The 24,021-nt window shown below is 43.4% G+C and overlaps 1 protein-coding gene across 2 annotated transcripts in view; it reads right to left on the bottom strand.

Annotated features, from left to right (window-relative positions):
* Window positions 1-6,327: 6,327 nt before the first annotated feature.
* Window positions 6,328-24,021, bottom strand: part of LOC138583275 (zinc finger protein 436-like) — a 119,717-nt gene continuing 102,023 nt past the window's right edge. For both annotated transcript variants that reach the window (XM_069655373.1, XM_069655374.1), the window contains exon 8: window positions 6,328-13,263. In XM_069655373.1, coding sequence (XP_069511474.1) covers window positions 12,563-13,263 — 701 coding nt within the window. In that variant the 3' untranslated portion in view covers window positions 6,328-12,562. The remainder of the gene's footprint in view (window positions 13,264-24,021) is intronic.

Here is a 24,021-nt window from a genome sequence, read left to right as displayed (position 1 = left end):
GTCTTCTTTATCTCGTGAGGCCGGAACGTAATGATTAGGACTAAGTGATTCCAACATGTAAACTTCAAATCCCAATGAAAATAACGCAACATTTGCCTGGGTGATTGTGTTAGCTATCAATGAAGAAGATACATGAAGAATTACTTTTATCGATTTTCATTAGGAAATTCAACAATCTTTAGGCGTAATAGCACGTAAACTACAAATCAAGTCAAATATGATGTTTGCACGATTTAGGATCAGCTTGTCTTTCGAATCAAGCCTCTCGATCATCACCTTAAAGACCAGTTCGAATTCGTTCTCTCTTTTGGTCTTTTGTCTCTTCCTCAGGAGTCCAATCGTGGGTCAAATTGAGTTTTTGATAATATTTCATTTGTATTTTTGTTAGAAAGTCTGTCAGCCTTGACCACAGTTCCAGGAATGTCATCAGTGTTTGGTTTCTCTTTACTGAGCATGCTGATTTGGAGGTCCTCTCTTTCACTCATTTGTACGTCTCTTAATCTATTACATAATTTTACCCTTTTTTCGTGCATAGTCATAAACAGCGGACTTTCCAAGGTTTTACGGTCCACCTCCGAAATTACGGGTTCGTTGACAAGGTGACAAGTTCTAGAAATCTTGGCTCTCGCCATCTGCGTTGAGGCCGCCAGATCTAAGTTCTGTGCCTTCAAGCCTAGGACTATAGAGGAGTCTCCCTCTATTTCAACTGGGCGATCGTTGGATACGCCCTCTTGTGTGTTTACAGAGAGCACTTTTTGGATCCTCGTGTGACCTCTACTTCCTCCACGTCATCATATGTAGACATATTCATGAGTTCTTCGGAGATGTCATCGGACGGTTTTTCAGCCTCCTTCATAGGTTGGAGAGGGACGAATTCCTTTGACGGCTCTGGTCTTTGTGTGTTTTCTTTCAAATTGGTTTTGTTTAAGTCTTTCGTCACTATTTGAATGAAGTTTAAGTTCCTCAAAAATGTTCTTGCTCCCGTATTTTTATTGATTTTCTTGATCAGTAGGTTCTTTGATTTTTTAGCTGTCTTTGTGGATTTAGGTTTAGTTTCCAAAGAATTCTTGCAATTTACTGGAGAACCTTCGAAAATCGAGAATACATTTAGTTTTTCTGCGCCCTTACTAATAGTTAGCGCGTTTTCTTCTTTGTTGGATTGAGGGGCTGTGTTGGATGTTGACGGTCTTTGGTCGACAAAACCCAACTGCCGCTTGCAGGCTCTCGTCTGTTCAAAGACCGTATTGAAGGAGGTATTGAATGAGACGTCGACAATGTTTTCACACACAGGTGAGGTACTTACTTCTCGTCCTCCTGGACTCATCATATCGCCAGCTGTGTTCAAGTGAACTTGACTAACTTGAACCAGCTCTTTACTGTTGGTAAGATCAATCACGTGGACCTGAACAGTTGACGCAGACTCCTCCAATACATGAGGTGGCTACTCCGTTACATTTAAAGTTACGTCCCTACTGCCTCCGGTGTTCAATAGTTTTGGCTCAGGGCACTCAGTTAGAGGTAAGGTTGAACTTCTTCGTAGTGTATTGCCACTATTTAGGTCATTACTACGTTGCGGTCCTAGGCCTTCATATTTAAATAAGGCTAGTGCTTCACGGGCCACTTCAGCCAAACCTTTTTTTATCCATTAAGTCATTTCTCTTTTGCTCGCACAGAGATTTAAGTGAAGCATCGAAGCCTTTTAAGCCTTCGTTTACGTTGCAGGAAGATTGATTACATGTTTGTTCCAAGTGAGCAACTTTAGTATTCAGTAATGCCATCAGTGTTGTGGAGTCCTTCATTGATTCATTCCAAGTTTCGTATAGCTTTGTGAAAGGGGCATGGAAATCCCAAGTGAAGATATTATTACGGCTTGTAGGTCCGTTGTTTAACCAAACTCGTTAGCCTCCACATTCTTGGCCTTAATAGTACGCTTCTTTACTTTCTTTTGCTTTGGAAGTCTACCTCTCCTTATTTTCGGAAACGGGCGTTCAATAAAGGACGAGTCAGACAGATCACAATTTGCTGATAAACTCGTACTACTAGACTGTGAATTTTGCATATTTAGAAGCATTGATTCAGGTTCAGACCGTTTGACGTTGGCAGCTCTCTTTTGTGAGTTCATTTGGTTAAATGACGAGTCCTGGAAAGAGGACTCACTTATCCTCTCATTAGGGGCACAAATAGACTGCTTTGTACGTTTATAGTGTACATTTGCCCATATATCCTCATTTGGCTCAGTTAGCTGTGTATTCTGCTGTTTTAGGGCTACCTTTTGCATGTGTGGTATTTCATTGTACAAAATGTTGCCCTTTTTTAGATTACTGCTGCATATTTTATTCATGGCAATCATAGTATGCAGCATATTGTTCACAACCTCTATCGAGTCTCGGCGCTCATCTTGCCTGAGACCCACCAGCTCTTCTGTTGCTAGTGGTCTGAACTGCCATTCCGGTACACTGGGATCCTTTGTCAGGCCAGTCGAGGAACAGAATACCTCGTTATTGAGTTCATCCAAGATGTTCTCAACGGAATGCACCTCAGATCTTGATTCTGTTCGAGGTGGCGATAATCCTGAGGTCGAGCCCTCGCCCAGGACCGGCACCCCCCTCGCCGCTACGATCGTTTGCACCTTCTGTCGAGTCCACATTTCCAGCCGCGTCTTTGCCTGACATCATCCGTGGGCGACACCGCTCGCCCTCCATTGCCGGCTCCGTCGCCGCCACCACGCACGGCTGGGAGCACTGGTGGGTCCAGACAGCAGACGCCTCCATGCATCTCAACACAGTCACTCGACAGTGTACACGGGCCACCCTGAACCGGAGACACCCCGGGTAAGTGATTGCAGTGATTGGACTCGAGTTTATCTGAGAATGTAGAGCTCTGGCAGGGGCCTGACATTAACAACGGTACAAGGCTCTTCATTGAGCTCTTCACTTGTTGAGGTACATGAATAAAATAGACTTACTTTTCTTGCGCAAGTCATGTTTACAGTGCTGCGGACTCCGTTTTCGCCCTTGTCACCAGGTCGGTCGCGTTTCTTCTGTGCCCGTGTTCTAGGCACTGGTGTGGCCATTAGTTAGCGGCAGCAGATTAGTCCAGCCCTTTCACCACAGGGCTATTTTACATAAGGTGACAAAGGAAAATGTTCTTTTTAGAATAAGGATTCAAACATATTGAAAAAACAGTATTTTGTAGTATTCAGGATGGTCAAAGCAAAAGTGTTCAATTTCAACAAACTTTGGATTGTAATGGTTTACTCCCTTGATAGACACTCCTTCAACTGAAAAGTTCAATTTCGACCAAGACTCAATAGAACAAAACTTCTTGTCCTACTTTTGGTTCACATGGATCCCCTGGTGCACTCTCCTGCCAGGTACTTTTTCCCAAAGAAGGTTCAACAATAAACCTTGGATAACCTAGTTTACGCTCCTGCCAGAAATATCCCCCTTTTGGCTCATACAGATATCTGGTGTACTCTCCTGCCAGGTATGTTTTTCAAAAAGGTCCTAATACCATATACTTTTCTCAGGCCTCTTCACAGCATTCACATTTTTCTTAAAGGTTCTCACAATTGTATTTCTATAGACACACAACCTTGTTGATTTCAGTAAGCACTTGTATTTCTTTCTCAAACACACTCATATCTCCAATAAAAGGGTTTGTTCCAGCTCCCTCTGTCGATCTTTTTTACAGTGTCTATTGGCAATGCTTTTTCCAGGTTTCCCCCAACTGATATCTCATGTCAGGAGAAATATACAACTTTTGCCTTTCTTGTTCCTCTTACAATGTATTTTAACTTATGGCAATGCTTGCTCCAGGTTTCCCCCAACTAACATCTCATGTCAGGAGAATTGCACCTATTTGTCCTCTTGTTCTCTCTTTACAATAGCTTTTGGCTTAAGGCAATGCTGGTTCCATGTTCCCCCAATTGACATCTCACTTCAGGAGAATTGCACCATGTTTGCCCTCTTACTCACTCTTTAATTCTATTTGGTCAGTACTCAAAACATCTACTTTGTTGTCCATGCACCCGTCAGAATGCCTTGGGTCACCACTAGCAAATGGCCAACTCACCGGTTTCTCCTGACTCATGGTTTGGTTTGCAGTAATGGCAGAGTTCTGTTATGGATATGACATCCGTTGCTTGTCCGACCTCCTTTCAGGTTCTCTGCTTGTTTTTGCGGTCTCTCGTCAGTATGGGTACTGCTATCCATCGAGGCAGCGCTGTTGATAACCAGTCTGCAGTTGCAATCCTTCTCTGGAGCCTGACAACCTCTGTCGGGTCTCCTGCCACTCTGGTGCATTGGGGTGACAGAAAGCCGTCCGGGAGCACCTCTCCTCTGCTGTCTGGTGTACTCCTGCACGCCTGCCTCTCTCAGTGGCTCTGCTTCGTTCTTCATGCATTCTGCAGCCCGACCTAGCTTCTCCTGCTCGTTCCTCTGCAGGTATTTCTCACGCTATTGATTAAAGGGACAACCACTAGACAGCACATTAATATAGGCCATATTATTGATCCTCATTAACTCTTCACTCCTCTTCTTTGTCACAGTACTAAGAGCCTTCTGGGGATTGAACTCCCAAGGATTACCCCAGTATTTTAAGTTCTGATGTTGCCCCTTTGTATCTATGCAACAGGTATCATTAGCAGATGCTAAAGAATGTTTAGAGGGGTTGTTTATGGGTGAAGAATAAAGACAATACTTCTTAAAAGATTCAACGCAGGTGGATTTCAGACAAGTTAAAGGGTTCTGTATAATGGCAGCAGGACATCAGAAACTCTGGAATTATAGTTTCTTCTACACTGTTATGAGAGGAGTACTGTGTTTCCCCTGTCAGAATCACCACCTTCCCCTGATAGCCATCTCCTCTCGTGTTATCCACCCTCAGAATACCACCCCCAGGGTCAGGATCAGGCAGCTGCTGCCTTTCTCTTGGCCACATGGGAGGAGACGTTAGGCTGGCGCTCAGTGATGACGTTGCAGGGTTCACCACACACCTCTGTTGGAAAAGCAATGGTGAGTGGCACAAGGGTTAGACCCCCATCTGGGGAAAAAGCTGCATTCTTTCCCCCATCCTCCCTAACTGATCCCACCACTGCTTCCACTGACATGTAATAATGCCATTATAGTACTCTTTAGTTTGAAGCAATTGCTCGATTAGGTTAATTAATAAGACATTGCTGAACAAAATTGACACCCCGGTTCTTCAAATAAATACAAATACCAATATATATATATATACATATATATAACACAGATATGTTGAAGGGAAGCGGTTACTGTGTTTTCTTATGGTAGAATGAGAGCAGTAGTGACAAAGGCATCTTCCAAGGTGGGAACTGGCTTGGTTCTTGTAGATATACATCGTCATCGCATATGTCCTGCAGGAATTTTGCCATCACACTGAGGGACATTGTTCATGGGGGTGAGGGCTGAGTGGGGATCGATAGGCAATGCAAGAGGTCCTGGGGTTCTGACAGAACTTTTAATGGAACAGTAGACCAGGCTTTTCTGTCTACAAATGCATTTGTTATATTCTGTTTATTGTTAAATATTAGTGTTTGTACATACCATAACAAATGCAAAGGTTCAGCAGCACTACCAACCAATCAGTGACCAGATTGCAAAATCTTAATTATAATGCTTATTTCCAGTACTGTACTCATAAAAAACATTATACATGTTTTACTGAGCAAAGCCCATTACCAAAACCTAGAATAACTATATAAAATACATTTTGATAGGCTTTCATTCCAAGATGCGTAGTTTGGTACAGGTGCGTTGTCCTCTTTCGATATACCCCTATGAGTAAGCAGAATCGGACAAATGGTACCAGTGAGGGTCCCTGATTGTTTTGCATAACATCAAAGAGCCTTTTCAGAAAATATGAATGACCACAGATTGTTAGATTTGACAAAACGGCCTGTCATAAAACGTTTGTATGCTTGAATCACTAATACATAATGCACACGTGGGCTTGGTGGTCATATCATTTGTCCCAACACTCAGCCTATAATCAAAGAGTTTGTAACCACAATCCATTTATACTCATTTGGATGTCCTCGCTATTTAGATAGTAGGATAAAATGGCTACGGCATCTTTCACCTCATATGCCCGTATTTTAAAAGTGGGGAGTGTAATATGTGGTCTCATGGTATGGATGGCTGTGAGCATGCCCAGTCCCCAATGCATAAACAACCATACAGAATTACATATGTGATTGATGTTGCGATCTTCTGTGTTGGGAATAACTTAAGAAATACTGTAACAAACAATGTTCATGAAGGAAGCACACTTGACAACGGATGAAGGAAGATACAGCAATAATGTGTTTTTTGTTTCACATTTTTATTCTTATATATACAGAAGTGTTTCAAATGCATGTAACAACAGAATGAGAGATATACATTCCACAATGCCTAAATACCAAGTGTATCCGTAACACTATAGATTTCATACGGAATCTGACCAAGGGGAGAGGAGACCGAAGGAGTTGCAGCTATTACTTGACATAATATTAGAGAGGTTGAATTATTTAAGTTCAGAACATGCCATTATGACTAGAAATATGTTTTCAAATCCATTGTCCCAATATCATTTATGCTACTGTAGCCAATGTCTTTAGGTGGTCGAGGACAAGGGTATCCTGTATCCAACAATCCTGAAGTTATTTTTTAGAATGTTTTTGTTATCATTTGTTGTCCTTAATATCCATGGGAATCAAGCATATAAGGACTTCGCTCCCTAACTGAGTAGATTAGAGTGCACTAAGATGGTTTTACTTCTTTATTCAACAGAAGCCTGACATTAGCTGTTATGCAGATATGGCGAAGTATATTGTACCACAAAGACAAAAGTGTCGAAACTACAAATAACTCACGACCATATTATGCAAAGGAAGATTAAAAGGGGTATCAAAACATAACAAAGAGAAATGAAGTAGTCAACATTAATAATTTCACCTGAAAGCCTAATAGATTGAAAATGTAGTTTTCATAGAGGACAGGTAAATACAAACGTGTACAATCCAGAGGGCTTTAAGATTATGACAATAACAATCGAATATTATGTTATTTTGTTACTACAATCTAGGTAAAGACAGAAACATTGACATGTGGCAGCCTCCATGCTGGTAGATAGGGAATAGGAGAAATAAATGCACGTGAGAACGGCCCATCACTAATTTGTGGTCTATTATGAAGTTTCAGGATCTAGGTTGGGAAGTGGGATGAGCAGGACCATGTGTGGGCAGAAGGACATCCACTCTGAAATATCAACTCCAGAGGCAGTGTATGGATGATCCCACAGAGCCTCTACTCTATTTCCAGTTGTTTTTTTTGGAAGGATTGCATATCAATAAAGGAAGAAACCAAATGTTTGCATGCGAGGACAGGGCACACACAAATGCAGTTCACATTCACTGCCTGTCCAAATGATGAACCTGCACAGGTGCCCCCGCTCAGATGAAATTATTATTGTATTGCTTATTTTGAAAACCTAGCACGAGAGCAGTGGAGCACTTTATAATGAGAATTGGCCAGCATTGGGCTTTGCATTGTATACAGTAGCTCAGGACTGTTGGTTGACGAAAAGGCAAGATTTGTATTCATTCGACAGGTATTGTTGAAAGAACCACTTTTAGTGTTTTGTGGAAATGAAGGATGATGGGGCATAATTCGAGACATGGCTGGGATTGTGTTCCAGATGCTCAGGTATGGCAGGAGAAGGGCTGCTTACGAGTTCTCTTTACTCCAACCTTTTGATAGTTTCGCTACGTTGGATGCAAGAGACTCCTGAGGTGTGGAGTTTAGCTGCCAAGTATGTTGGTTTCCCATTCGAGACTGCTTTGTAGATGATGCATGCAATTCTGAATATGATCCTGGTGGAGAGGGGCAATAAAGTAGGGATACAGTAGAAATTACAGGTGGATGTGATGAGGCTGGGTGCAGTGTGATGTCTGCCTTCAGAGGGGTCAATTTTGTGGATAGAAGCCCAGAAAGGAAGACATTTCCCCTGTTGATGTGTGACATCAGGAGGACTTGGATCATTGTGCAGAAGTAAGGTGGAGGGATGAAGGGTTTGATTTTGCAGAGCGTGAACATTTGTAGCCACACAGTTTATGCCTTTTTGGCTATGTACTTTTGGAAGGAAAGGCTTTTTTCAACAATGAAGCCCAGGGATATGGCCGAGTTTGACAGCTATGGGGTGTATCCTTCCAGGTGCATGCCATCCAGCCATTGTTGAATGAGTTGATGTTTACGGGGAAAGAGAAGGAGAATGAATTTGGTCTTGCTTGAGTTGCATTTGAGGTAGACGTTTGACATCCATGTTGGGATGGTAGCTAGGCATTCGTGGAGGTGAGAGATGTCCTAGGGCCACTGACCTTAAGTTACAGCTGAGTGTCACCAGCGTACTGATGGATGGCTATGCTGGGGTTGTTTAGAAAGGTTCCCAAGGGTACCATGTATAGAATGAAGCCTATTGGGTAGAGCATAGTACCTTGGGGGACCCTACATGAGAGTCAGTTGGATCTAAATGAGGCCATCTTTACAGCCTGGGGTTTGCTGGATATGTAGCGTAGGATGTAAACCATGATAGGGCAGTTATGGTAAAGCCCATTTTTGTCAGTGAGGAGTGTTATGTGGTTGAGTGTGTTGAAAGGCAGCCAAGAGCTCGAAGAAGGCTAAGAGGCACATGTTCCTTGTGTCAGTGATTCACATCACCCACCACTTGGATGGTTGCATTTTTTCCGCTGCATTTGGAGCAAAAGCTGGACTGGTAATCACAGAGGAAGCCAAGCTGGTTAATTTTGGAAAGTAGTTGGGGCAGAACACATTTTTCAACAGGATTCCTGATGAACAGCGGGCTCTAATGGGACTATATTTGACTAGGGCTCCGGGTCAAGCAAAGCATGTTTGAGAAGAGGTTTATGAGACCCATCTTGAACGTGTTTGGGAATGTACCTTTGATGAGTAAGTCATCGACAATCCCGAGGTGTGTGTGAAGTGCTGGGACGGTGAGTTGTAGATGGAGGCAGAAAGACGTCATCCATGTCAGCGGTAGGCTCAAGGGAAGCAGTGTGCCTTCCCTTGAGATAAATTGTTAGGAGAGAGTTGGGTGAAATCAGTCCAGGAGGGAATTGCCTGGGGAGTCATGGAAAGCAGGGCTCCGCCTGGTCTTGAGGAATTGATGAGACTTCAGATCTTATCCATTTTATTTATGAAGAATGTATTGATTCTGTCACAATTTTCATGTGAAGCCGGCACCTCTGGGACAAGTGTGGGCTTGGTGCAATGCTTGACTACTTCGAAAAAGGCTGTCCCAATGGTGGAGGTGTAGTAAGCTGACTTGGACTCCGAGATAATGTTCCTGCCTTGGGTGCACAGAGATTTGTGTGGTTTGAGATGCTCTGGCTGTGGTCTTTTTCCTCAGCTTATTAAGGGGTTATGTTGTCGGTGTGCACCACGATACAAGCTGTTTGACTGTGGTGTGTCTATCCTTCAAATTCTTGAAGGAGAGGCCCTCAATCACAAGCTTTGTGTGCGATGCGTGAAGGGTGGATTGTGACGTGGTTGGTCCAGAAGAGGTGGTTCGAGCAAAGTAGGAGGTGAAGACAAGTGTGAGAAACCAGAAGGTGTCCCAACCGCTAGTCCCTGGGGATCTGTCATCCAGTTGGTCAGGACACAGCCATTTCTTTTGGATCCAGTTCCTGGGGATGGAACAGTGTGGGAGGATCACCTGGGTGAGGAGTTTTCAGGGAGTGGGACACCAGATGGTGAGACGTGGTATCCCCTTCCCTGTAACACCTTTACCCCCATCCTACCAGGTAGGATACTTAGGAACTCAACCCCCCTCTTTCACAACACTAACACATTCTCATGGACAGCCTGCTATAAGAGAGAACTAGAACTCAAGCCGTATACCTGACGTGTCCCAATACAATGGTCAGGCAGGGTCAGGCAATTACTGGCCATTACGCACACCTGACTTCCATTACATTTCCCCACACGGATAAAAGGCAGAGTATGAGAGCAAACTCTGAGCGAAGCAAAGCACACGAGGAAACATCAGTTCCAAGATGGCAGTTTAACACGAGGAGGAAGACGGCAAAACCAAAGGGGATCACAAGGAAGAAAGTTCCTTTGAACTTTTCGACAAGGAACCGTTACTTCCACAAAACCTCAAGAATAGAAAGCGTAAGGCCAGGGAACTAGGCTGACGAATCCTGCATTGTGCGTCAGAGGCCCTTCCGCGTCGATAATCAATGCAGGGAGAATCACCAGCTGCTGTGGTACTGTCCTTGGCTCCAACAAGAAAGCAGTGTCAGTGAAATCAACACAGCCGGTGAGTTGGGGAGACCGATACAAGACCGGTCTGTGTTGAAGCCAAGGTTGCAAGTGGCAACAATGTATGGCGAACACTGGATCTGAGAACATTGAGTGAAAAGCGTGTGATAACCAACGCAAGTAAAGTTGAACTGCAGATGAGTGATTGAACTTTGAAGCCAAAATATATGATACCTTTGACAGAGTGGTCTGGCACAACATACGTGCTCAATCGTAGGTCTCTGTAATGTGTCCAATAAGTGAAAGAGTGGCAAAGGACTGTGGATCGAAGTGGTCCTGCAACGGGTAACGCAAAATCCTGTGCACAATCACACTCAGGGACATTGAGTAAGAGACAGATGCTGAGTCGAATGTAACTGACTCACTTAAGATGTGGCACTTGCATGAGAGGAATTTGAAGGATCTGTGTGTGGGGGTTGGGTTTATCGTGCAGGGCAAGTCAATCTTATGGATGCTTGCTATCACACCTCTTGTTTTTCCTGTGCAGTCAGTAGGTTGGAAACTTTAGCTGTGGGGTGGGAAGACTCAATAATGTAGGGTGATGTGGGCGTAGACTATGTTTCCGTATGTTTCCATAATGAAAAGAACATCAAGATTGTTGTTGGTTATGAGATTGGTGAAGTCACTCGCTTGGACGACCACTAAGCAGGCATTGTCATAACAGGGTGGATGCGAATAGTAAGCTTGTGTTGCAGGAGTATATAAGGAATATTGTTGAGGTTCGCCATGGTAGCTGTATGCGGCTACTTAGTGCATTGGCTTGTGGCAAGATGAGACACACTGTGAATTTATCAGGTGTACAATGGGCTGAGCAACTGGGCCATTGACCTTTCCTGGACTGGACAGAAATTGACTTTTCTTCAAAGAAGGGGATAAAAGGGAGGCAGGGGCTAAGAAAGGGGACTATTGATACAGGGGGAAGTGCAGAACATGAGGAATCAAACCTAATGACTGGCAAGGGCAAGCCTGGAAAGGTTGGAGGTCTGGACACAGGGCAATGTGTTGGAGAGGTACAGGAGGAGATGCAGACCAGAACAGGAGGTGTAAGAGAGGTTCCCTTAGCTATGAGGTGGTTGCAAATCATCGAGGATGAAGGCGGGAATAAGGGTTTTTTGCAAAGAAAGCAAAACCCTAACACAGGCTGTTGGAATAAAAGCTGAAGTAAATCATCTAAAATACCCAGGTTAACAGCTTATTAGTGAAAGCATTGGGGCTTTGCCCACTACTATACTGTCACAGATTCTACCTTAGATCAGCCTTAGTGTGTATAGTAGTGCATAATCCCGGAGACCCCCAAGAGAATGAGCCTCCCTGGAATCTAAGACAGGAAGCAGAGAACCAACATCAACCCAAACAGGAGAACAGAAGAATTGCAGGGCACATAAAACACCAATACTGTGAGTAACTGAAATGATCATCTATGCTGGGGAAGAGAAAAAGGAATGGGATTTTCAAGCTAAGTTTCAAAAAGATGAACCCAAGGAGATGTGCTCAAGATGATGTTGTTGAAGTTTTAAGATTCTTTTTCCTAATTTGGCTGAAGCATATATATGTAGCCCAAATAAACCTTTTGTGAAACATGAATCCTTTGTCTGCCTAGTGTTGATCCTACTCTGCTTTATGGTACTTCACAACATTTACTAACGAGACAAATACATTTTGGTTTTACCATCTGTCCAACCCAAAGCTTGATACACTTGCTTGTTTGGCACTGCATCTAAAGTCCTCTGATCAGTGACGGTGTGCCTGGCCTATTGTACCAGAAGAAATTAACACATCCCAAAGCGGTCCGGATTGGTCTTGGTGATTAACTATTGTATCCAGTTTAATGCCCCACACATAAGGAATTTACTTCTCATTACAACACATTTAAAAAAAGAAAACACATTACAATTGGATGGTTTGAATGTTTTAAAATGTTCAAGTGAGGGCTATGCCCTATGTGACCTTTTCAAACTTTTCTATATTGTTGTTTCAGCAATGATGGTAGGAATAGGCACAATTAATGCTTATGTATGCTCAGTCTGTTATTGCACGCGTAATTCATTATTGTACACAACTTCATGTAAAAGCTTTTCAAACTACCCTGTAATGTTTGCCTACGACTTAAATAACATTTAAATTTCTTTTTTAAAGTGTTCAAGTGAACTTGTAGTCTGTTCTGCTCGATTCCTTTTCTTTCGCTTCCCTTTTTTCATTTCATTATTTCATATTGGTTAAATGTCCAAGATTATTGTTTTGGTATTTTGAGTATGTCTCCTTTGATGTTGATTAAGATCACTTTTCCTAAGGAAGCTTTTCTCACATTTTGTACATTTATACGGTCTTGCTCCAGTATGTATTTTTATGTGATCTTCCAGATCCTCTTTGCGATTGAATTTTTTGTGACAGAATAAACACCTGTGTGTTTTTTCACCAGATTGTGTTCTTTGATGTGTGATGAGATGGCTCTTCTTAAAGAATCTTTTTCCACATTCAGTGCATGCAAATGGCCGCTCTCTTGAACTTGCCCGTGGATATTCAGTAACTTTCACATTCATACGATAACTTCGGTCTCCTTCAGTCAGCATGTGCGTTCTCAAAGTATGCTCTGTCTTTCGGAGACCTTTTGAAAACTGTACATTCCTCAGATTACTCTCAAATTCACTATATTTCCCAGATCTTTCTGTGGCGAGGCTCCTAAGAGGGCCATTGAATTGTACAACATTGCTGAACGTATTTTCAGGTTGTAAAGTTTTCTCTCCTCCTGGTTCAGGATAACATTGTGACCATGACTGGCTTCCAGATTTCCCTTCATTGTTTGTACTGTAAGGATCAATTCTGTCGCTTGTCCAATAAAACTTTTCACATTGTTGAGTTCTCTCAGAGTAGTCAGGTAAATATTCAACTTTATGTTTTCTCTCAATGTTTTCATTGCCTGTTAATTGAAATAAGAATCAATACATTGTCCATAGAGATCTTATTTTATTTTCTTGTTGAAAATGATGAGTACAAAAGATAACATCACATGTCACACAATTGTTTCTGAATTATTATCATTATTATTATTATTTTTAGATATTTACTTTACTACATTTAAAACGCCCACCATGGACCGACCCTGAGGCTTAAGGGCGCTCATGAAAAGCTCAGCTCAGACCGAGCTTCAGGACTCAACAAAGCACTTTACAATCAAAGGTGGAAGAACATGATGAGGAAAGCAGAAACACAAGGGAGTAAGGCAGGGAGGGGCATGGCGGGCAATTTGTCAGCAAGAGATCTAGACGAAACCAAAGGAGGAAACAGTGGGGTCATATTACACAGTCTTGGGTAGGGTGTGGAGTGGTGTGTGTGTGGATCTATGTGGTAGGAAGGAGCCATTGCTTGAAGAGGCGGGTCTTGAGCTCTTGGCCGACAGAGAAACCCAAGTCCCATATGTTTAGTTAAGATAGTCTTGTAGTTAAGATGCTTATATTGCAAATGGCCTTAAAAAACAAATGAAAACGGTTCCTGCTGGAATTAAATTATCAGGTAAAGAAACTCCTAGAGTGTGGTCTGGACAAAGGATGAGGATAGGGGCTAGTATATGCTATTTATTTCATATTTCCTGTTTTTACAAATACATGTAAATGAAGAATGATACAGAAACCCCCTCCAGCACACAAACTAACACTCACCCATCCACGCCCGCACACACACACACCAACACACAGCAATGCCTACAAATCAAGTATATCAATATTTACTAACATTTTATAAATAAAACAATTCTGAAAGGGGTAAAGGGAAGGAAAGACACAGAAAGGTGGTGCCCTGCTATTTGTAAAACATTACAGGTTGTTAATTCATGCAAGTACAGCTTTTGGGAATGCTTTAATCAACTTCAATCTGCCATTAATTTCCTCATTATATTTAACTCTAACATAAACAATATTTTTCCTTCAATTGTGGATATGCATATCTTGAATACAGGAAACTAGGGAAAGTTTTGGTTTATTTTTCCATTCAAACCAGACTGTTTTCACCACCAGGCAGATTATGAGATTGAAGGTGTTTACTCTCTGATTATGTGGTGGAATACTGCATGAAAACACCTTTTTTTGCTTCCACTCAAAAGGAGAGGATACAAATTATAAATAGTTCCCAGAAGGTTAAAGTGTTTTTCCTGTTATAAAGATGCACTTGCACTTCAACTTCCATGAGCAAATACTTTCTTTGCACAAGTACCCCAAAATGGTGGTAACTATGTGGGCATCTCTGATGTTCACTATTATAATGGGAAATAACAGAACAACCAACACAAAGCTTCTCTGCATGTTAATTCAAATCAATGTCCATGTTGCTGCAGTCCTCGAACTGCTCTGGTCCTCAATGTGTATATATTACTCCTACTACCACCCTCATGCACAAGCAATTGGGGGAGGAAGAGAGTCTTGGGTGGTTTCTTATGACTCGTAGAGTTTTCTGGTCACCTTCTGTCAAGGCATCACAAATGATCTTCTCACCCCCTGTGCAATGTAATGAAGAGAGGGACAGCCATGTCCCCTTTCTGTAATATAACACATTGCACAGTTGTGGAACAATCTGCTACTGTATGGAACTATTCCCATTATCATTAAGGGGATGGAAATGGTTTGAATAAACATAAAAATATTGCATGAGGATTTACCAAAATACAGCATTTAGTATGTTAATGCCGTAGAGGTAGTACTTTTAGCATTAGACAGAGATTATCGCTTTTGGTAAAAAGACAACTTGCGCAAAACTTGCACAACCTATTCCTATAAAAGCTTGGTTAGAAAATAATTTTTTGCCCCCCCACAAAATATATGTTGAACTTTAAGTGCTGTCATGGTGATTTATGTATGAATTTATGTAAGTTGTACTATTGAATGTTTTTTAAAGACAACCTGCGCAAGTCCTACAACTCAGATCCATATTATCTATAGGATTGGTTAGGAAGTAAATGCTCACAACTTCTCTGTCACATCTTTAGATGATTTTAAATCTATTGTTTCACTTCAAGCTTTGACATGTTCATATGCCGGTCCGATAGCACAGCGAGTAGAACGCTCGCTTTGACATTGTATGGGAGGATAGGTCCAAGGGACCCCTCTCCCTTAGGGCCCCCCCCCTTGTGGAGTCCATGGCTAGTCAGGGGTCCCCCCTGCCACCAGGGCCCAGGTGGCGGGTGAACCACTGGCTGAAGACATTGACCAAACATGCTGTATTAAGCTAGGCCCTGGAAACCATTTTGTGAAATCAAAATGGCATGAGCCCTGTGCGCCGCAGCGCGGCCCCCACCCTTGGAGAGTCTCACTTGTCCCCGCGGACGCAGCTCCCTGGCAGATCCGCTGAGAGCCCGTTCCCACGAACAGACGGACATGAGCTAGTGCTAGATGCAAACACTGTAACATTCACCTTCCGCAGTGTATCACTGTTCTCAGTATGACCCGGCCAGCAGGGCCGGGGTGGAAAAGAACTGTAAAATGGTCCCCCGACAAAAGCAGAGCCCCCAAATACTAATGAGCAAACTACCTGTGATGAAACTCTTCTCTCCATGACCTTTTTGACTAAAACATGTAACCTCCATGAAGATGGCAGAATGTGTGTTTATATGACATTCTGGTTGAAGTACCCACATCCCCGTAGCTATGCGCAAATGGTAAAAGTGTCCCGGGGTTTTCATGTCATATGTTTCACCGAGAAGAATGCACTCCAAGGTCCTATGCCATAACTGAACTAATGCTGCTAGAGTGCAAAGAAAGACAAGTGCAACCACATTGGGAGCTCATGTAAATTGTGCACGAAAATGCACAAAATGTATTTGAATGTCCAAGCTCACCATGTGTCACTGCCATCAGTCACATTGGCCAGTTGTTCCTGCATGCTCCACCAACCTTACTACTACCTCGCTTACTGTGCATGTATAGAAATGTAACAAAATGTTGTGGTTGTTAAATACTTAACATATAGATATTAATTGCAAAATGGGTATAGGTAACACATTTGAAATGGCCATGTAAAGGCACTAACAATATAGAAAACATAAGCTTTGAAAAGAATCAATGAGTATTGTACATTATATGAATGTTTTTGCCTCTTTCACATAATCTGCAACACACAAGGAAAATACTATTGTGGGCATATCCAAGGCCATTCCCCCTTCCTCCCCATTGAAGCCTGCCAGACAGAAAGCAGAGGCCTGTGCTGCTTGCCTCACCTCCCCCAATTCGGCTGGAGCCGCTTCAAGCATTCACGTTCCCCCGCAGCTCCCAGGGCCGCGGCCAGCCACCTGAATTATTTACAACCCAGCAGTAAACCCCGGCCTTAAACGCAGGCCCGAAGGTGCCCTTTCCTAGGCACTACGACCCACCAGCTCACCCCAGGTTAATGGCCCCTGTAAACTTAGGACACCCAATATTATAGCAACACTGTAGGAACACATTCATAATGACTTCTAACGAGACATGATAACTTGGACAGCTCGCCCCTTGCCCTGAGACCCAACCTCGCGACCTATGATACCCGGTCAACAGAACGATGGTTACCATGTATTGATGTATCACCAAAAGACCCCACTCTAGGTGCATTCCTCCTGTGTTGCATTAACCTGTAGAATAACCTATTGGAAGATTTACCGGGGAAGATAATACTGCAATATTGAATGAATGCGGTGTGCGTGGCCTTAGGGCAGAAAGCCAAGAAAGACGTTCATCACTGACACTGGTCACGGCTGGCACAACAACACCGCCCGGATGGGCCCGGCCCACGTGGGTAACCAGTGACGTCCACCAACCACAGCAAACCACATCACAGCTGCACCTATAGTTAGTCGTCGCCACCCAATCCCCACGAACTTGTGCCCCCTATAGTGTGTAGGTTCTTATGACGCATTTTGTAAATATATACGCCTGTCTTTGCTATTGTCAGACAGAGCGCTCTCGGAGTTTGCAGAGTCCTTTGCATGCCCTATTCTGACTTATAAACTCCCATTAAGCTCACCCGCACTTTGTCTTAGTCTTATTCCCTTCTTGGGAAAGTCCATTATTGTCTCTCATTGTGGGGAGGATCGTGCTATCTGGGGACGCTCGCCTTCAATATCTGTGCAGAGCCTGCTGACACAGGTTCGAATCTCAGCAGGGCCAAACTCATCCTTTTATCCTTCCGAGGTCGATAAATGAGCACCACACACCGTGGGTAATAATAAGAAGCGCTCAGATATCGGAGGGTTCGTAGCGCTATATAAATGCTAAATTATTATTATTATGTACTTCTGTTTAAACTAATAATGATTTTCATATCTGTGCTATGTTAGAACATGGTCCGATTTTCATATCTGTGCTATGTTAGAACATGGTCCGGTCCATGAGCAGATTCATCTATTTATGAATCTTGAGTCTGGCGGGATGGTCAATGCGTTGTGTAAGGAACTCACGGTGGCAACAGTAAAGACAGACACAAGTAATCACAGTTCAAGGGTGTTTAGCAAGCTACAACCATCACATAATAATGCAGTCCTAAAGGCGTCATGTCAAATAATTATTACTTTAAAAAAAAACTATTGACAATACTTACCGCCAAGTTACAAAAATAGTGTGGGATAATGTTCATCAGAAAAGAAAGAAGTGTTCACAAAAATGATAAGTCAGGATGGTATGGGTGGGTCTCCCCTCCCCACTTTTTAAGCACGGGACAAGGCAGGACAGCACACTCCTGAGCCTCTCCTTCACGAGGTTCACAATTCCATTCAACAATACCAGGACCTTCAGGGGCCAAGTCTCTTTTCTGCAAGTCTCTTGCCTTAGAAGGCCTGCTGGATTAAAACAACAAACAAAAGTTCCTTCAGTGATCTTGCACATTGGGCAATTGCTCTTCGCCCTTAGGATCTCCTGCCAGGCTCGGATCCTTCTTGCAACGCGGGCTTCCCTCTGTCGGGTTCACTACAACCTTTCACTCTGAATATCAATACTATCACGAGGCAGAATTTACTTTGCTTAGCTTTTGCCTTGGGCTCCCTCTGTCGGGTTCACATAGCCATCTTTAACAAAGTTCATGTGTATCTGACACAGTTCATGATTTGCTTCATCTCATCAGAAAATGTGGGTTTTCCCTTACCTTAGCTTTCTTTCGGCATCCCTCTGTCGGGTTTACACTTGCCTTAGCTCACAATGTTCACAATTTCTACCAAAAGCGGGGATTCCCTTCCCCTAGTTTTCTTTCCGAAATGGGTCAGAGACTTTCGATTGTACAATGGATTTGATGTGACCCTTGTAGGACCACTCTGACACCCCACGCCGCCCCTTCCTAGAGCCTTCTATTACTTGCAGTTTCGACACCAAAACAAAAGGGGCCAGCGAGAGTCCTTCGGATGAGCACTCCTGGACCACTCTGCAGCTGGCCCTTCTCTAGGCTTTCCCAACAGTTCCTACATACACAAGTTCTTTGTTCACCAGTTTCTTGCATTCACATAATATTGCTGATTGCAACCTTGGGCTCAACAAAGTTCGGTTTGCTATCAGCTTTCTCCAACACACCGGCTGTGCTGAACCTGTTGGCTTGTCTTGCTTCTGGAGTCACGGACGGTACTACGGTAACCAGCATGCCTCCACACCTGTGCTATCAATGCGGGAGGCCCCAGTGCACCGTTGACATCTGTTACTCCACAGATCAGCTGTAAATCCCAGTCTTATGTTCGCTTTTTTCGGGATGCTTTGCGGGACTGGGTTAAAAAGGGCAAGGGCACTTCCCCCTTTGTCATTCTTTCATCTTTTGCCGCCTTTCATCTCTGTTTGAACTGCCGCCCTGGATTAGCTGCTTCCTCGTGCGTTTAGCATTGCTCATAGTGTGCTCTCCTGCTCCACCTTTTATCCCTGTGGGGAAGGTAAAGGGCGGTCAGGTATGTGTGGTTATTGTTAATTGCCCGACTCTTCCTGACCCTTGTGTGGGGACATGTGAGATAAACGGCTAAGGTGTTAGTCTGTTGTCTGTCATGGTGAAAGAAAGTGTTTGTGTCAGAAAGGGATGGGGAGGGGTAGAGTTTCTAAATATCCTACAGGGTAGGATGGGGAACAGGTGTTACAATGAAGGGGGTACCCACTCTCAACCTTCGGTGTCCCATCTCCACTCCCTGAAGACCCCTCATCCAGGTGATCCTCCCCCACTGGTCCACCCCCAGAAAGTGGATCCAATAGCGATGGCCGTGTCCTGGCCACCTGGATGGCAGATCCCTGTGGACTAGTAAGTGAGGCACCTTCAGGTTTCTCACAGTGGTTCCATAGCATTCGATATATACAAAATAATTATTTTTTTCATGACTGCACATTTTAAAAACAGCCCAAGTTAGCCTTGTGATATTCTCTCTGTTTTGTAAGGAACAGGGTTCTCTTGACAGTAGAAAGTGTAGTGTTTAAACATTTTGATCTTGTCTTGCTGCTCCTTAGCCAGTATTTGGGAGAGTAATTGTTAAATTAGATTCTCAGAAATGAAGTGCAGCCTACCCCATTTGCCAAACCTATTTAAATTATGGTAGAAAATTGTGATTCTGTGAATTACACTGTATTATCCCTCCTCTTCCCGCTTGATCAAGATTACAATACATTTTCTGTTTTTCATCTTATAGCTCTGACATTTCCAACAACAAGGGTGTAGAGGAGGAGCCAAGTACTCCTACTCCACCTACCCCACCTACATTACCTGAGAAATATGAACCAAGGCATGTGACATATACTACACCAATCAGAAGGCAAGAAGAAGAGCAACGACTCTGTGCAGTGCCCATAAGAATGACTGTGCCTAAGAGAATATACGAAACTAAATCGATTCCATAGATAGAAGATAATCAGACCTGAGAGGCAGACGCTTTATGAAGAATGAAGAAGTACTAAGGATAAGTGACATTTTGGGATCAAGATGAAGAAACTTATGCCACAAACGTGATAAAGATATTTAGTTAGTTTAAACGCGTACATATGCAATGTAACGCAAGTAGCAAAGCAAGCCAAATGCTTATAGTAAATAGATTGCAGCAAGCACCAACATATACATATATACCTCATAAATACATATGGATTGACTAAAGAATGAAGTTTCCACTACGTATATAGCAGTCTTGAACAACGAGGAAGGCCTCAAATTCAGTGTCGCAGTTACAAAAGCAATTGAATTAAACAGAATTCATTTCAGCTAAGGAGTTGAATGAGCCAAAGAGCCACGGTCTTATCAGAACTAAAATTGGCTGACATTAGATACAATTAATGTGAAAGAACAGAAGCTCCTGTCCAAGAAGGTCAAGCATAAACAAAGATGTCAGAGGAATATTGGAAAATACAGTTAAATACACAAAGAAGGCTCAATTCATGGTGTCCAGTCATGTGATGGAAGAAAGTTGGACGAATGAGAAGATCACGCCTACGCATGGAAGCCAGACAGTACCCATACTCCTTAAAAAATCCCAGAGAAGAGTACAAAAGCAAGGCCAATTTCAGACACTAATTGGCACGCACCCGGTAATGCCGCAAAGTGCTGTTTTGGTGGATATGCTCGATGGTCCAGTTTTTGCCTATGCCCCTGTTGTGAGGTTTCCAGCCAATGCTGAGTCGGCAAGCAGACGGACTAAGTTCCTCATTGCGTCGTAACTCGTCTGTAGTTACTGTTGACATTGCAAGTAACAATTTCTCAATTGACGGCTTACGCCTATTGCTGGACTTGTGTTGTGGCTTGTGGGCTTCTGGACTTGTGGGGGTTTTGTGCTGCAGCGCTTTCGCTTTCCTGCACCCGATTGATTTCTTTCTTCTTTGCAGTGACGTTATACATCAGCCTCCGCCCCGCCCCCTGACCCGGACTGCATGGCATTTAAAGGCACGAGTACGCACACAACACGCGCACCCCGGAAGTGCCAGCAAGTGCTGTTTTGCTGTTTGGGTGGGAGAATGTGGAGCTGTGGCAAATCAAAACCTAGAGTGGATAAGTAGTGAGTCTGAAATCTTTCTATTTTTCGCACTGCAATGTCTGGAGTGGAACGGATTGTTTTAGCAAGGATGTTAAAGGTGATTAAATGGTGGTCAGTCCAAGCACAAGGCTGGTTAGATTCCACATTAATTTCACAGTTAAGGTCGGCTATCCAGTCAAGGATTCTACCCTTGGAATGTGTAGGTTTGTTGATATGCTGAGTAAAGACAAGAGTTCGTGAGCATATTGTGAATCATCAGGGCAGCAGTATCATTAGGGTCGGCGAGGCCCAAGTTGAAGTCACCTAATACAATCATTTGGGAATTGATTTTAGTATTGTCTGCCAGAATGTTAGATAAGTCTTCAGAGAAGGTGGCTAGGGGCCCTGGGGCCTGTATAGTAGGTGAAGAGTAATGGTGTGGTTAGGGGTAAGGGCAAATTTGTCTGATAGCACTTCCATCGAGGAGATTTGATGCACCAGGGAGAGACAGAGGTTTGGAGAGTTTTTGTGGATGATGGCAATACCACCACCTTTGGATTGATTGGTATTACGGTCGTGTCTGATGATATTATAATCTGTGGGAATGGCTAGAGAGAGTAGAGGCCCAGAAGAAGCATGAAGTTTCAGTGACAGCCATGAAGTCAAGGTCATGAGTTAGGATGAGATCAGCCACATCTAGTGCGTGGGCTGTAAGGGATCTGGCATTAATTAATGCCCCTTTGATGATGTTCGTAGCTGTGTTGTCGGCTTGGGAGGTAAGTGTGTGTGGAGAGGAGACAGTCCTAGCGATTGGCTGTGGGTGTTTATTCTGACGAGTGGGTGTCATGTGGTGGTGGTGAGAGGCATGGGTGAGTCTTGAGCCAAGTCTGGCGCTTCTCATTGAGTGAGCATGGTTGGTTTTAAGTGGGTCTAGTGGCAAAATGTTGGGGCCATAAGGCAGGGTTATTGAGGTATGGGTTTGTGTGGGTAGGGGTAGACGCCATGGTTATAGTATTGTGATGGCGAGAGTTGGGTAACGGGCAAGTTGTGCGCGGTTACTGTATGGAGTGTGAGGTAGAGGGTGGCTACAAGAGCTAATGCAAATAGCTTGGGGAGGGGTAGTCGAAAGGAGAGATTGACTACTGGGGGCTGGGTCATAGTGGCTAGTCGCATAGGGCTTGAATGCAATTACAGTAATAAAGTACAAAGTGCAATTTCATTAAATAGGCTTAGCATGCAGTTCGGCTGAGATGAATACTACTGAGCAGACCCAATAGGGTGGGCTAGAAGGGATTCAGTGACGTGACTCAAATGCAGTAAAGGATAAATAGGCAATACAAACATTTCACTAAGTGAATGCTATGGAGCAGTTTAGCTACAGGGTTTAGTTACAGAGTCTAACAAACAAAGGTATGCCTGTAGTGATAGTTAAGGCTAATGCTTCGTAGTCATTAAACTGTCATCAACTCAGCTAGTAATTAGGCCTAACATGCATATTGTAACATAGTAATTATACAACTAGGGTGAACAGCGAAAATAGTGTAACCGCCAAGAGTATAATCTGTGCAGGTGTGATGGTTGCAGAAAAGGTAGGATTACGGGGTAATGCAACCTAATAAGGTATGTTGAAGTAACCAAGGCAGTACTAAACTAGAGATATTTTGATGAGGCCATGGTATTGGGGAATATCGCTCGTATGGTTCATAATAATAATTGTCTTGTGAGTGGATTTAGAAGTCGCCCGCCCAGTTGGAATAGGCGTTCAGAGTCAAGAGGCAATGATTAACTGCAAGAGGGCGCCCACTCACTGTGAGGGTCACAGTAGACAGCTATAGTCGAGCGAGTCAGGCGTTGAATCACAGGTCGTAAAGGAAGAGCAGTAATGTACTTACGGGTTTGCTAAGCATGGTCAGGCGCTGAACGCCGTGTCCTGCTGCGGACAGGCCCTTAGGAGCGCGTTCCTTAGGGAGAAAGCGGCCGGCTTCCGCCTCCAGTCAGGGGGTTCCTCTGATGAAGTGCGGCGCTGCCAATCAGCTGTTTGTATTGGCGGAAGAAAGCCTTCAGTGGCTTAATAAAATGCCGTGGCCATTTTGGAATGACTGAACGGCTTAATTTCAATACGTTGTAGGCAGTGGTGCAAGAACAGATATGGGAAGCCCCTAGCATCAGATCCTATGCTTACTTGCATGAAGGTTGAAGGATAGTATGCAGCAGTGCTGCTGGTTTTCTCGCGACGTCGACGATCACGAAGTAAATTGATGTTGAAATATTGCAACAGCAGATCGATGGCCTGAATATGACAAGGAAACACATTTGGAGAATGTCACTGTAGAATGTGGGTCCACAGAGGCAAATTGGAGAACTCTGTTGTTGTAGAAAATGATATGCCAGCGTAATGTACTAAAATGAATAGGATGATGTATAATCCAGTAGAATTAGTATTAATCAGTATGATATGCAGGTAGAGAAAGTGTACCTACAAACCAATATATTAACAGACAGGCCTGCCTAGAGAAAGCGATCCCTTGTATTCTGCACCGATTCTCACTTCATGTGTATTTCCGTTTGGCTTTAAGCAAGCAAGATTTCTTTTTTCATATTACTCACGCTAGGCTGTTCCAAGCCAGTGTTTTTGAACATATAATGTTATATCTGCAACTTCAAGATTTAGTTGGACTCGATAAGGCTGACCTGTTCCAATTTTAGCTTCTTGCAAATGTGAGACTGGGCAAATCCTCCTTTACAGGAGTTGGAGAGTTGACAATT

This window comes from Ambystoma mexicanum, chromosome 3q, assembly GCF_040938575.1.
Source record: "Ambystoma mexicanum isolate Mex_15411 chromosome 3q, UKY_AmexF1_1, whole genome shotgun sequence".
Lineage (NCBI taxonomy): Eukaryota > Metazoa > Chordata > Amphibia > Caudata > Ambystomatidae > Ambystoma > Ambystoma mexicanum.
The sequence above is the reverse complement of the archived record's forward strand: the minus strand, read 5'-3'. Positions and strand labels throughout refer to the sequence as shown.